The sequence below is a fragment of the Balaenoptera borealis genome, assembly GCF_965194805.1.
Source record: "Balaenoptera borealis genome assembly, chromosome: 13".
Classification (NCBI taxonomy): Eukaryota; Metazoa; Chordata; class Mammalia; order Artiodactyla; family Balaenopteridae; genus Balaenoptera; species Balaenoptera borealis.
In genome coordinates this window covers 96,748,065-96,758,615 of record NC_138870.1, presented here as the reverse complement: position 1 = coordinate 96,758,615, position 10,551 = coordinate 96,748,065, and the positions used below count along the sequence as shown (strand labels likewise).

Sequence of the window (10,551 nt, the reverse complement as noted above, 5' to 3'; positions counted from 1 at the left end):
TTAAATTTATATATTACTTTAGTTTTATTCATTCCTTATTAAATTTATTACAAAGCATTTTCTACGGGTTTTGTCCCTACTGTGAATGGAATTAGAAGGTATTCATTTAAGGACACACACCATTACAAAATCAAAATGACAAAGAAACCCAAAACCAAAAGCAAAGTTGTGCCGTCATTCTTGCCAACTCCAGACCTGCCAAACACCACGGCTTTTAACGACCTCTCTAACTTCCACAGTCCTTTCCTTAGGGTTACATGATGTGCTTATACTTCTGGGTCTTGATCCATCATCTTTTGACGTCTTTTCTGATTGGGGAGAATGTACACCACTCCATCTTCCTTTCACTCTTCTCTGCCTTGGAAGTGATATCACTGTTCTCAGACCCTCAACTCGTCCCCCCCAGACCCCACCCTTCAGCTTAAATTCTACTTTTCATCCTGCCAACCATGAACGTCTCCCATGGCTCCCATATTTGTAACAGGAGGGCTCAGCCTCCCCTGTGTTTCTCCCTGCCTGTCCACCTCCCCTGAAACTTCAGCTTTTCATTTTACATTTCAGAGAAAATATTCTGCTGTGTTAAACACCCACCACTTTCTGCAGTTTAAATCTAAAGGTATGCAGATATTTGTCTCTCCACGAGCAAGCAGAGTTATCCTTCCTTTCATAGTGTTGCAATGTTGCTTGTGCAATGACACTTGTGCACCTCGAAGTCTCTTAGTGTCACATTCAAAGGACTTCCCTCTTTTGATATTTCACAACCAGACAGGAAGCATGCCCTTGTTACCCGAATTCTGTTTGGAGCACGCCAGAAACCATCCTGGGGACACAGCGGGGTGCCCCAGGGGAACTCATCGGAGGGAAGACTGGGGCCAAAGGACCCCCAGGGAGGATGCAGGACCACTGCTCAGCCCGAGCAGGGCTGGGACAAGAATGAGAGTTCCTGTAAATGTCTCCTGCACAAAAAGAGCAGTCAGATCGAGCAAACGAAAATATAGGACCCCAGTTAAATGTGAATATATTTTTGGTTAAGTAAGTTCCAAATTATTTGTTGTTTATCTGAAATTCAAAGTTAACCGGGGATGCAGTCTCTGTCACTGGCAGTCCTCTGATACAGTGCTTGTGTATGTACCCTCTGACACCTTGACACAGAGCCTGGCACCTTCCCAGGGTTCCAGGATGATGAAGATACCTCCCCTCCAGCTCCCTAGGTGACAAATGCTCCTGTCCCCTCACTCGGGCCCCTCCCACCCTCAGCCCTGACCCTCCTTTGCCCTCTCCAGACATCTCCCCAGGATCCTGGTCCTGTCTCAGTCCCTCCCCTCTGCCCTGAAGTCTCCCACATGTGCTCTCTGGTCTGACTGGGCCAACTCCAGACTCCTGGGCTGGAAACCCCGGCTTTGCTTGTGGCCTTCTCCTGCCCCTCTGTGTGCATCCTACTATAACTCACAATCTTTAGGAAAGTGTCTCAGTGTTGGCTAGGGATTGGCACGGACCCAGGTGTGAATCTGGGCTCTACCAAGTCCTACCTGTGAGACCTTGGGAAGAGGAAAAAAGGATTTTGCCTCATAGCAATATAGTGCTAAGTAGTAATTCCTTGTTCTGAGATTTGGTGAAGTTGGGATAAGCCTATGTATGAAAAGGGCTTGGTCAAGGCCAGGAGACATGGTGAGTTTGCAACCAAAAGGTAGCTGTTCATTTAAAGCCAAGTGAGGGACTTCCCTGGTGGTCCAGTGACTAAGACTCCATGCTCCCATTGCAGGGGGCCCAGGTTCAATCCCTGGTCAGGGAACTAGATCCAGCATGCTGCAACTAAGAGCCTGCATGCCACAACTAAAAGATCCCAAGTGCCGCAACTAAGGCCCAATGCAGCCAAATTAATTAATTAATTAATTACTGTTAAACATAAAATAAAGACAAGTGAAAGGGGTCCCCTCTCTGTCCATCCTCCCTCCCGTGGGCGTGACTCCTTCGTCTCTGGGGACTTGCAGACTCCCTGGCACACCTGCAGCAGGAGGGGGCAGGAGACACAGAAATGAGGGCATCAGCTGAGAACACAGCTGGGACCCATCAAAAGAGGCCAGGCCCAGACATCGAGTCAGGAGTGCGGGAGGAGCCCCCAGGGGTCAGAGGAGGAGACCCCCGGAGGAGGAGGTGAGGCCCCATCGGCGACACTGAGAGGCTCAAGAGCAGGAGCTGGCCTGGCCTGGGTCTCGGCCAAAACCGCTCTGCTGCTGAGGCCCCCAGTGCTGTCCGCCACGTCTCTCTGGGCACCTGGCTGCACGCGGTGTGAGCCAGAATGTGCCGGAAGACTGGATTATTTGTGGATTGAGTGATTTATTAAATGAGTGATTTCTCCTCTTTTTTATAGTAGCATCATCATCTGTTGAAGAATAACTATGTCAAATCGTCCTAAGTACTTGACGTTTAACTGCACAACAGCCCTCAGTCAGTCACTATTATTCTCCATATGTTCCAGGTGAGGAGCCCAAGAGCCGATCTTTTCCCCTCTGCAGCCCAAACTGGGTCAAGTGAAACACCAACAGAAAGTGCGATCTGTGAGTTTTCCCATCAGCCCCTTCTCACGGTAGGACACTGCTAGTATCCATTAAAAAGATGTACAGGCTCTGAAGTTCTGGGGTTTGTCCCATCCTCTTTCTTCCCCTCTGGAATGAGATGTGATGTCTGGAGGTGGGCAGCCATCTGAGGCCCTGAGGAGACAAGTGCCGAGAGCTGAGATTGGGGAGCAGGAACAGCAGGCTGTTTCTTGACAGCATCGCTGAGCAGCTGAGCCAGGCCTGGACCATCCTACCCTCCCCACATGGCTTCTTCTGTGAAACAAGCCTGACTTCTAGCCCCTCCAGGTAGCTCTGTCTCTGCCCACCGTCCTCCATCCCAGCATCCTGTCCTTAGGCCCCTTGTCCTTCCACCCTTGGCCCTTGGCCCTGCTTTGCTCTTCTCCTCTCCTTTCCTCTCTCCTCCTCTCCCATCCCCTCCCCCTTCCCCTCCCCTCCTCCTCCCCATCCTCCTCCCCCTTCTGGGTCACACTGTTCTATCAGTCCTTCCCTCCGGGGTGCCAGCCCTCCCTGACTTAGTCCCTTCCTCCCTCCTTGGCCATCATCATCATCTCTCCCTTATTTTCTATCCCTTCAGGTCTCAAACCAAATGATTCCACTCCCAGCCCCTCACAGTCATTATGTGAGGTTGTGACACAGTTTGGGCCCCTGACATGTGAGCAGAAGTCTGTGAAGAGAGACCTGGGGAGACTTCGCTGTCTGGACGCCTGTGCAGGACAACCAGCCGCCGGGGGCTGACTCAGCTCAATTCAGGCCCGACAGAATCAGTGGCAGGAGAGAAATCTAGTGCCTGAGATGGGTCCTGCTTGGGTCTATGTACTGTGCAGGGGCCAGTTCATCATCTGTGCAGGAAAGCACCTCCCTCTGGCTTCTCCTACAGGGCAGTAGAATTAGGAGTGGTGTGGGGCTGAAGTAATTCCTGGTGTTCACCTGACTGCTGATTTGAAATTTCCCTTCCAGTATTTAGACTCATTCTTTCTCTTCTCTTATCGCATGGTCTGTCATTTCAAAACAGTATTGTTGGCAGGGTGATAGATTGTCAATGACTGTAGATTTTTTTTTTAACATCTTTATTGGAGTCTAATTGCTTTACAATGGTGTGTTAGTTTCTGCTTTATAACAAAATGAATCAGTTATACATATACATATATCCTCATATCTCTTCCCTCTTGCATCTCCCTCCCTCCCACCCCCCCATCCCACCCTTCTAGGTGGTCACAAAGCACCGAGCTGATCTCCCTGTGCTACGCGGCTGCTTCCCACTAGCTATCTATTTTACATTTGGTAGTGTATATATGTCCATGCCACTCTCTCACTTTGTCCCAGTTTACCCTTCCCCCCTCCCCATATCCTCAAGTCCATTCTCTAGTAGGTCTGTGTCTTTATTCCCATCTTGCCCGTAGGTTCTTCATGACCATTTTTTTTTCTTAGATTCCATATATATGTGTTAGCATATGGTATTTGTTTTTCTCCTTCTGACTTACTTCACTCTCTATGACAGACTCTAGGTCCATCCACCTCACTACAAATAACTCAATTTCGTTTCTTTTATATGGCTGAGTAATATTCCATTGTATATATGTGCCACATCTTCTTTATCCATTCATCTGTTGATGGACACTTAGGTTGCTTCCATGTCCTGGCTATTGTAAATAGAGCTGCAATGAACGTTGTGGTACTTGACTCTTTTTGAATTATGGTTTTCTCAGGGTATATGCCCAGTAGTGGGATTGCTGGGTCGTATGGTAGTTCTATTTGTAGTTTTTTAAGGAACCTCCATACTGTTCTCCATAGTGGCTGTATCAATTTACATTCCCATCAACAGTGCAAGAGGGTTCCCTTTTCTCCACACCCTCTCCAGCATTTATTGTTTGTGGATTTTTTGATGATGGCCTTTCTGACCGGTGTGAGATGATATCTCACTGTAGTTTTGATTTGCATTTCTCTAATGATTAATGATGTTGAGCATTCTTTCATGTGTTTGTTGGCAATCTGTATATCTTCTTTGGAGAAATGTCTATTTAGGACTTCTGCCCATTTTTGGATTGCATTGTTTGTTTTTTTGATATTGAGCTGCATGAGCTGCTTGTAAATTTTGGAAATTAATCCTTTGTCAGTTGCTTCATTTGCAAATATTTTCTCCCATTCTGAGGGTTGTCTTTTGGTCTTGTTTATGGTTTCCTTTGCTGTGCAAAAGCTTTGAAGTTTCATTAGGTCCCATTTGTTTATTTGTGTTCTTATTTCCATTTCTCTAGGAGGTGGGTCAAAAAGAATCTTGCTGTGATTTATGCCGTGGAGTGTTCTGCCTATGTTTTCCTCTAAGAGTTTAATAGTGTCTGGCCTTACATTTAGGTCTTTAATCCATTTTGAGTTTATTTTTGTGTATGGTGTTAGGGAGTGTTCTAAATTCATTCTTTTACATGTAGCTGTCCAGTTTTCCCAGCACCACTTATTGAAGAGGCTGTCTTTTCTCCACTGTATATTCTTGTCTCCTTTATCAAAGATAAGGTGACCATATGTGCGTGGGTTTATCTCTGGGCTTTCTATCCTGTTCCATTGATCTATATGTCTGTTTTTGTGCCAGTACCATACTGTCTTGATTACTGTAGCTTTGCAGTATAGTCTGAAGTCAGGGAGCCTGATTCCTCCAGTTCCGTTTTTCTTTCTCAAGATTGCTTTGGCTATTCAGGGTCTTTTGTGTTTCCATACAAATTGTGAGATTTTTTGTTCTAGTTCTGTGAAAAATGCCAGTGGTAGTTTGATAGGGATTGCACTGGATCTGTAGATTGCTTTGGGTAGTATAGTCATTTTCACAATGTTGTTTCTTACAATCCAAGAACATGGTATACCTCTCCATCTATTTGTATCATCTTTATTTCATCAGTGTCTTAAAATTTTCTGCACACAGGTCTTTTGTCTCCTTAGGTAGGTTTATTCCTAGATATTTATTCTTTTTGTTGCAGTGGTAAATGGGAGTGTTTTCTTAATTTCACTTTCAGATTTTTCATCATTAGTGTATACTGTAGATTTTTGAATCCTAGATTCCCCTCCTACAAGATTTAGCTGATTTTTACTCACTCCAGCAGGAATTAGTGTGACCACTATACCTCCACTCCACCATGAATCAGATCCACTACAAAAGAGAAAGGCATCTGCATGTTTGTAACTTTTAATAAACTGCTTGTAGTTCATGATACATTTACTGAGGAAAAAAATTTCGTGGAAGATTCTTAATATTTCATTTTATTGCTCTGGATTTAAAATCAATTAAAATATCCATTTCTCTAAAAATCGAAAACTATTCTGATAATATTGAATAGAATCTTACTGATGTAGATTTGGATCATAATATAGGTTTGAATGAAAAGTAAATCTACCCAGATTGTTTTTTTTTTAAAACTATTTCTTATGAGCCATTTGCCTTTCACTGGTTTCTTTGGATCAATCTGGAGAGGGTAGCAAATGGCATGTTTATATTTCTCAAAAGAAACTGTTTTTTTCTGCTGTTCAGCAGAGGTCTCCTGACTTCTTTAGAGAGGCTGACGTCCATCCTTCAGTTTTGCTGCGTCTAGGACGGGAGCAGGGAGTGAGACAGTGGAAGATGAAACAAAAACCGAGAGGAGGTCTGGGGAGTGTTACAAAGATGGGGAAGGAAGGAGGGACACAGCAAGTGAGAAAGTAGAGGGACCACATGAGAAAGGAAGGAAAGGATGGAGCTGGCGCCCCAGGAGGGAGCAGGTCACGCAAAGGAGGCTCTGAGAGGAGGAAAAAGGCACAGGGAGAGGAGAGGAGAGGAGAGGACGGAGGAGGTCCAGGGAAGCAGCAGGGAGGAATCCTCACCTGGAGAATCGCCTGCAGCTTCTCACATAGATGTTGACTCACTACTTCCAGGTCATCCCAGGGCTGAAAGGGTCTTCCCTGGTGGTCCACAAAGGTTTCCCAGCAGTGCTCAAACTCTGAGATGGAACAGGGGAGAGAAAGGTGAGTTCCAGTCTGGGGAAGGGTTGGGGCCACAGGGCTGAACTGACTCTTCGGGACAGACTTTCCCCGTCATAATTTCACTTCCTCGTCTCTCTTTCCTCCTGGGGACTCAATAGCTTACCCCTCCAACTCTTTCTTGCAACTGGAATTTGAGCCAGCCCAATTCTCCTTCTTTCTGGAAGTCCCCCAGTCCTTCTTGCATATCCACCCACCCCCCTTCTTCCCCTCCCCGAACCAGCTCTGCTCCCCTGAACTCTCTCTTCCCATAGACTCCTTCCAGAGTCTAGCGTCACCTCTCAGGCAGCACACAAAGGCCTCTCCACCAGGGATTCCCACCCTTCCCACCCCTTTCTAGCAACTTCCCGCAGGCCTCTCCCTGCCACCGCCCCGCCCCCAGGAGACCCATGCTGACCCTTAGAGGTCATGATGGCGATTTGGGCCCCAGCCGCCTGCAGTGTGCGCAGCCCAGCCCCGTAACCGGGGAGGCTGTAGATGCGGGAGGCGAAGATGCGCAGGCTCACGTGGCTGTTCTCCCCCAGGAATGTAGCCAGGTTCTGGGCACAGGTATGACAGGGGGTCCAGGAGATGAAACAGGTGAGCCTGTAGTGCAGCCCCCGGTCCAGATTCCAAGAACGGATCCGGTCCAGGAAGTAGAGCTCCGCATGGCAGGGCTGCCCTGGTTGGTTAGCACCCTACATAGAAGAGGAAGAAAAGTGGACGGGGTTGGGGGGAGGACGAGGCCAGAGTAGGCAAGTGGGTGAGGCACTGGCCTCCAGCGCTAAACTAGAGCGGGGGCAAGCCTCAGCACCAAGTGAATGATATTTCAATGCAGCATTTACATGATCCAAAGTAACGCAAAACTCCATGAGAGACACAGTATCAGTGTTTTACAAAGAGCTCGGTGAGCAGTGGTGCCTTGTTATTGGCCCTCGGCTCCCTGTGGCTCTGCACAGCACTGAAATTGATCAGTCTTCATGCAAATGTTGATGTTTCGTTCATCATAGAATTGCGTTAATTTTGATTTTTAAACTATTGCTTTAAAATATTACTCATCTTGATTTCTGAGTTTTCTGGAGCACCTCTTATTTTTGTGCCCGAGGTAGGGCCTTCAGGAGCCTCACCTAGTCCAGCCCTGCAGAGAGGAGGCCAGGGGAGCTCCCACGCTGGCCTCCTGCCATGGAAGTGGGTGTTTCCTCCCTGGAGCGATTCACCCTGCTCTCCAGCTCCTCCTCTACCCCACCCCACATGTGCACCAAAACTTCTACAAGCTTCTACTCTGGGCCTCACCCTGTGCTGAGCCCAAGGCTGAGGGGCGTCCTTGGGCTAAGGACAGCTGGCAGTGGGGTTGCAGGGATCAGCGCCCTTGGCAAGATCTCTCAAGCAGTGGGCAGGGGTCCTGCCGGGCCCGCCTAAGTCCATAGTGACTGAGGAAGAAGTTGGGCTCTCTAGCTAGAGTCTTCCCCCGGGCAGAATCCGGGGAAGAACCTGGCCCCTTGTCCAGATGCCTTTCCCTCTGTCCCAACCCCTCCCCAGGGGCACAGCAGGAGAGGAGTAGCAGAGTCCTAGAGCCTGGGGTGACATTGAGCTGGAGGTGCCAGGCCCTGGATTGCTGTGACTGGCTTCTGACATGTAGCTCAAAGCTGCCAATCACACAGCAAGAGTCCTCACCTGATTCCAAGCAGAGCAGTGGTAGCAACAGCAGGACCAGAGGTGAGAGAGCTTGTGGGACAGCCTGTGTGCAACTGACAACCTTCTACCCTGTGTGTCCCTCGATAGGGAGGCCCTGCCTGCTGAGGGCAGGCTGGGTCAGTCACCTTGTTGTGCACGAAGCCCTTGTTCTCGTCCAGAGGGACCCAAGCGTCACCATCCAGGATCTCCACCTTGTAGCACAGGTAGGTCTTACGAACCCTTATCTGATTCATGAAGTTCTCAGTGAAGGTGTTTTCATCCAACAGGCATCTACGGTCAAAGGCGGGAGAAGCCCGAAGACACGGGGCTCCTTCTGGGACTGCCCGGCGCTCCTCCCCTCCCCGCACACCCCTTCCTTCTGCACCCCACATCTCTGCTGGAGCCATGAGTCCTCCCCCTCTGACCCCTGCTGGGGGCTCCCAGGGAATTCAGGGTCTCCCCCCAGGAGCAATGCAAGATGCTCAGAGCCTCAATGAAGACCTGGCCCTCTGCTCGAAGTCGGACTGGGTCACGGCCTCTCCCCACCATCCCGCCCCTGTCCTAGCTCCCGCTGCCCTGCTCCCCTGTAGCGTGGTACCTGGTGCTGGGCGCTGTGCTGGCCTCCATGAGTCAGTTTCTTCACCGTGCCTGGCTCTGAGTCTTCAGTTTCTGTTCTCGGTCACAGCCTGTGGTCCCCTCCCTGAAGCTCTTCAAGCACCAGGAGCCTTATATACAATCAGAGCGCCTGGAAACCACTGTGTCAGCAGAGTTGGGCCTCACCCCTTCCTGAACTCTGGCCACTCATGACACCTATGAACTTCTCTGCCCAAACGCCATACCCTCACGGAGAAGTTTAAGTTTCCATTTCCCTGTTCTGACAAGGGCCCGACTTGGATGCCACCAGGACTGACCCTGGGCCAGTGAGGTCTGGGAGGGTGCGGTCATCTGGGCAGCAGGGACCAGCAAGGCAGGCGGTGAGGGGACAGACGAAAGGACAGGTGTCCGTACCCTGGAGGACAAGCTCCATGGCGGCCCATCGCTGAGTCTCCTGCAGCAGCCAGCACGGGCCGTGGCCTGGCGCTGGCTCCCTGGGGCCCGCTGGGCTGAGGGACCTGCGGGGCGCTCTCTGGGGAGGGGAGAAGCTGCTCGGACAGGCAGGCAACCGCCTTCATCCTTGGAGAAGGGAAGGGCGGGGGAGAAACCTGGGCCGAGCTCTCCTTAGGAGCCCCCCGTGCAAGGCCAGCAGACTGGACATGGAGCATTTTCACCCCGTTACACAGAGGAGAAGAGAAAGGCTCCCGGAGGGGCCAGGCTGGACCAGGACCACACAGGGACACATGGCTGTGGGACGTACTTCGGCCTCAGAAAGCGTGGCCGCCCAGGCTCTCCCTGTCCCCCTCCAGGCCCGAGGAATGTGGGGACTGTGTCTTCCAGCCCCAAGTGTGACCCTGGCCCTAGCTGGCCCTGTTTGTCCCTGAGGGGCTGCCCCCTGTCCCACTGACTCCCCATCCTGCTCCTCTTAGAGCCCCTGCCCTGGCCCAGCGCTCCTCCCAGGGGAGCTGGCTACCCGCCCGCCCCGCCCCGAGGCCCAGCCTGGCCGCCTGCACTGGGGACCAGGCTGCTGACCCACATCCTCAGGGAGGAAACTCAGCACGGTGTCCCCCTCCTTCTCGGGCGGGTGCTCCTCCTCATGGAGGGCGCCCTCCGCCCCGCCCCCACCCTGGGCTGGGGCCCCTCTGTCCCCTCTGTCCTCTAGACCTGGTGCCCTGGAGAGCAGACACTGTCCTCCGGGTGGTGGCTCAGCCCCCATCTTTGTGGCAGGTGGTTTCTGGGTGAGAACGGCCCTGGGGTGTGGGGTGTCCTGAGCAGCGCCCACACTTCCCGGGTCACAGTCTGCACACCCAGCAGCCTCCATTCCTCCTGAGCAGGAGACGGGGTCTCTACGAGGACCGGGGTTACAGAGACCCGGCTGGGGTCCCTGAGAATCTCCCCAGAACCATCCCCCAGCTCTTGCCTTCCAGGGAGGGGGGATGTGGTCCTGATCCAGACCAAGCTCTCCTCCCGCACCCCTACAGAGTCTCCTCGTCACTCAACCCACTAAGTTCTTCTGGTTCCCCTGTGTCCCCATAGATTTCTGAGGGAGGGTCTCTGGAGCAGGAAGCCCGGTGCTGGGGGCCGAGGGTAACCTGAGGAGTCTGGGGCTCCAGCTGCTAAGCACCTGTGCCGTGGGGCACCCTTGGAGTACTGAGCCCCTGAGCCTGCCCCGCCCCTTGCCAGCTGGTTCCAGCAGCCGGAGCACCAGATCTCACTGGGCTCAGCCCTGCAT

General features: G+C 51.3%; 1 protein-coding gene across 2 annotated transcripts; it reads right to left on the bottom strand.

The window, feature by feature from the left end:
- Positions 1-5,803: 5,803 nt before the first annotated feature.
- LOC309608683 (DNA dC->dU-editing enzyme APOBEC-3G-like) lies at positions 5,804-9,736 on the bottom strand. 2 transcript variants are annotated; one of them, XM_082348984.1, is made up of 5 exons: positions 8,824-9,736; positions 8,372-8,516; positions 6,970-7,249; positions 6,417-6,532; positions 5,804-6,144 (listed from the first exon to the last, which is right to left on the bottom strand). In XM_082348984.1, the coding sequence occupies exons 1-5, from the start codon at positions 8,850-8,852 to the stop codon at positions 6,130-6,132; spliced, it is 585 nt and encodes a 194-aa protein (XP_082205110.1). In that variant the 5' UTR covers positions 8,853-9,736; the 3' UTR covers positions 5,804-6,129. The 2 variants fall into 2 exon arrangements, with proteins under 2 accessions (XP_082205110.1, XP_082205109.1); XM_082348983.1 differs by having other exon boundaries at positions 5,804-6,532.
- Positions 9,737-10,551: the final 815 nt, after the last annotated feature.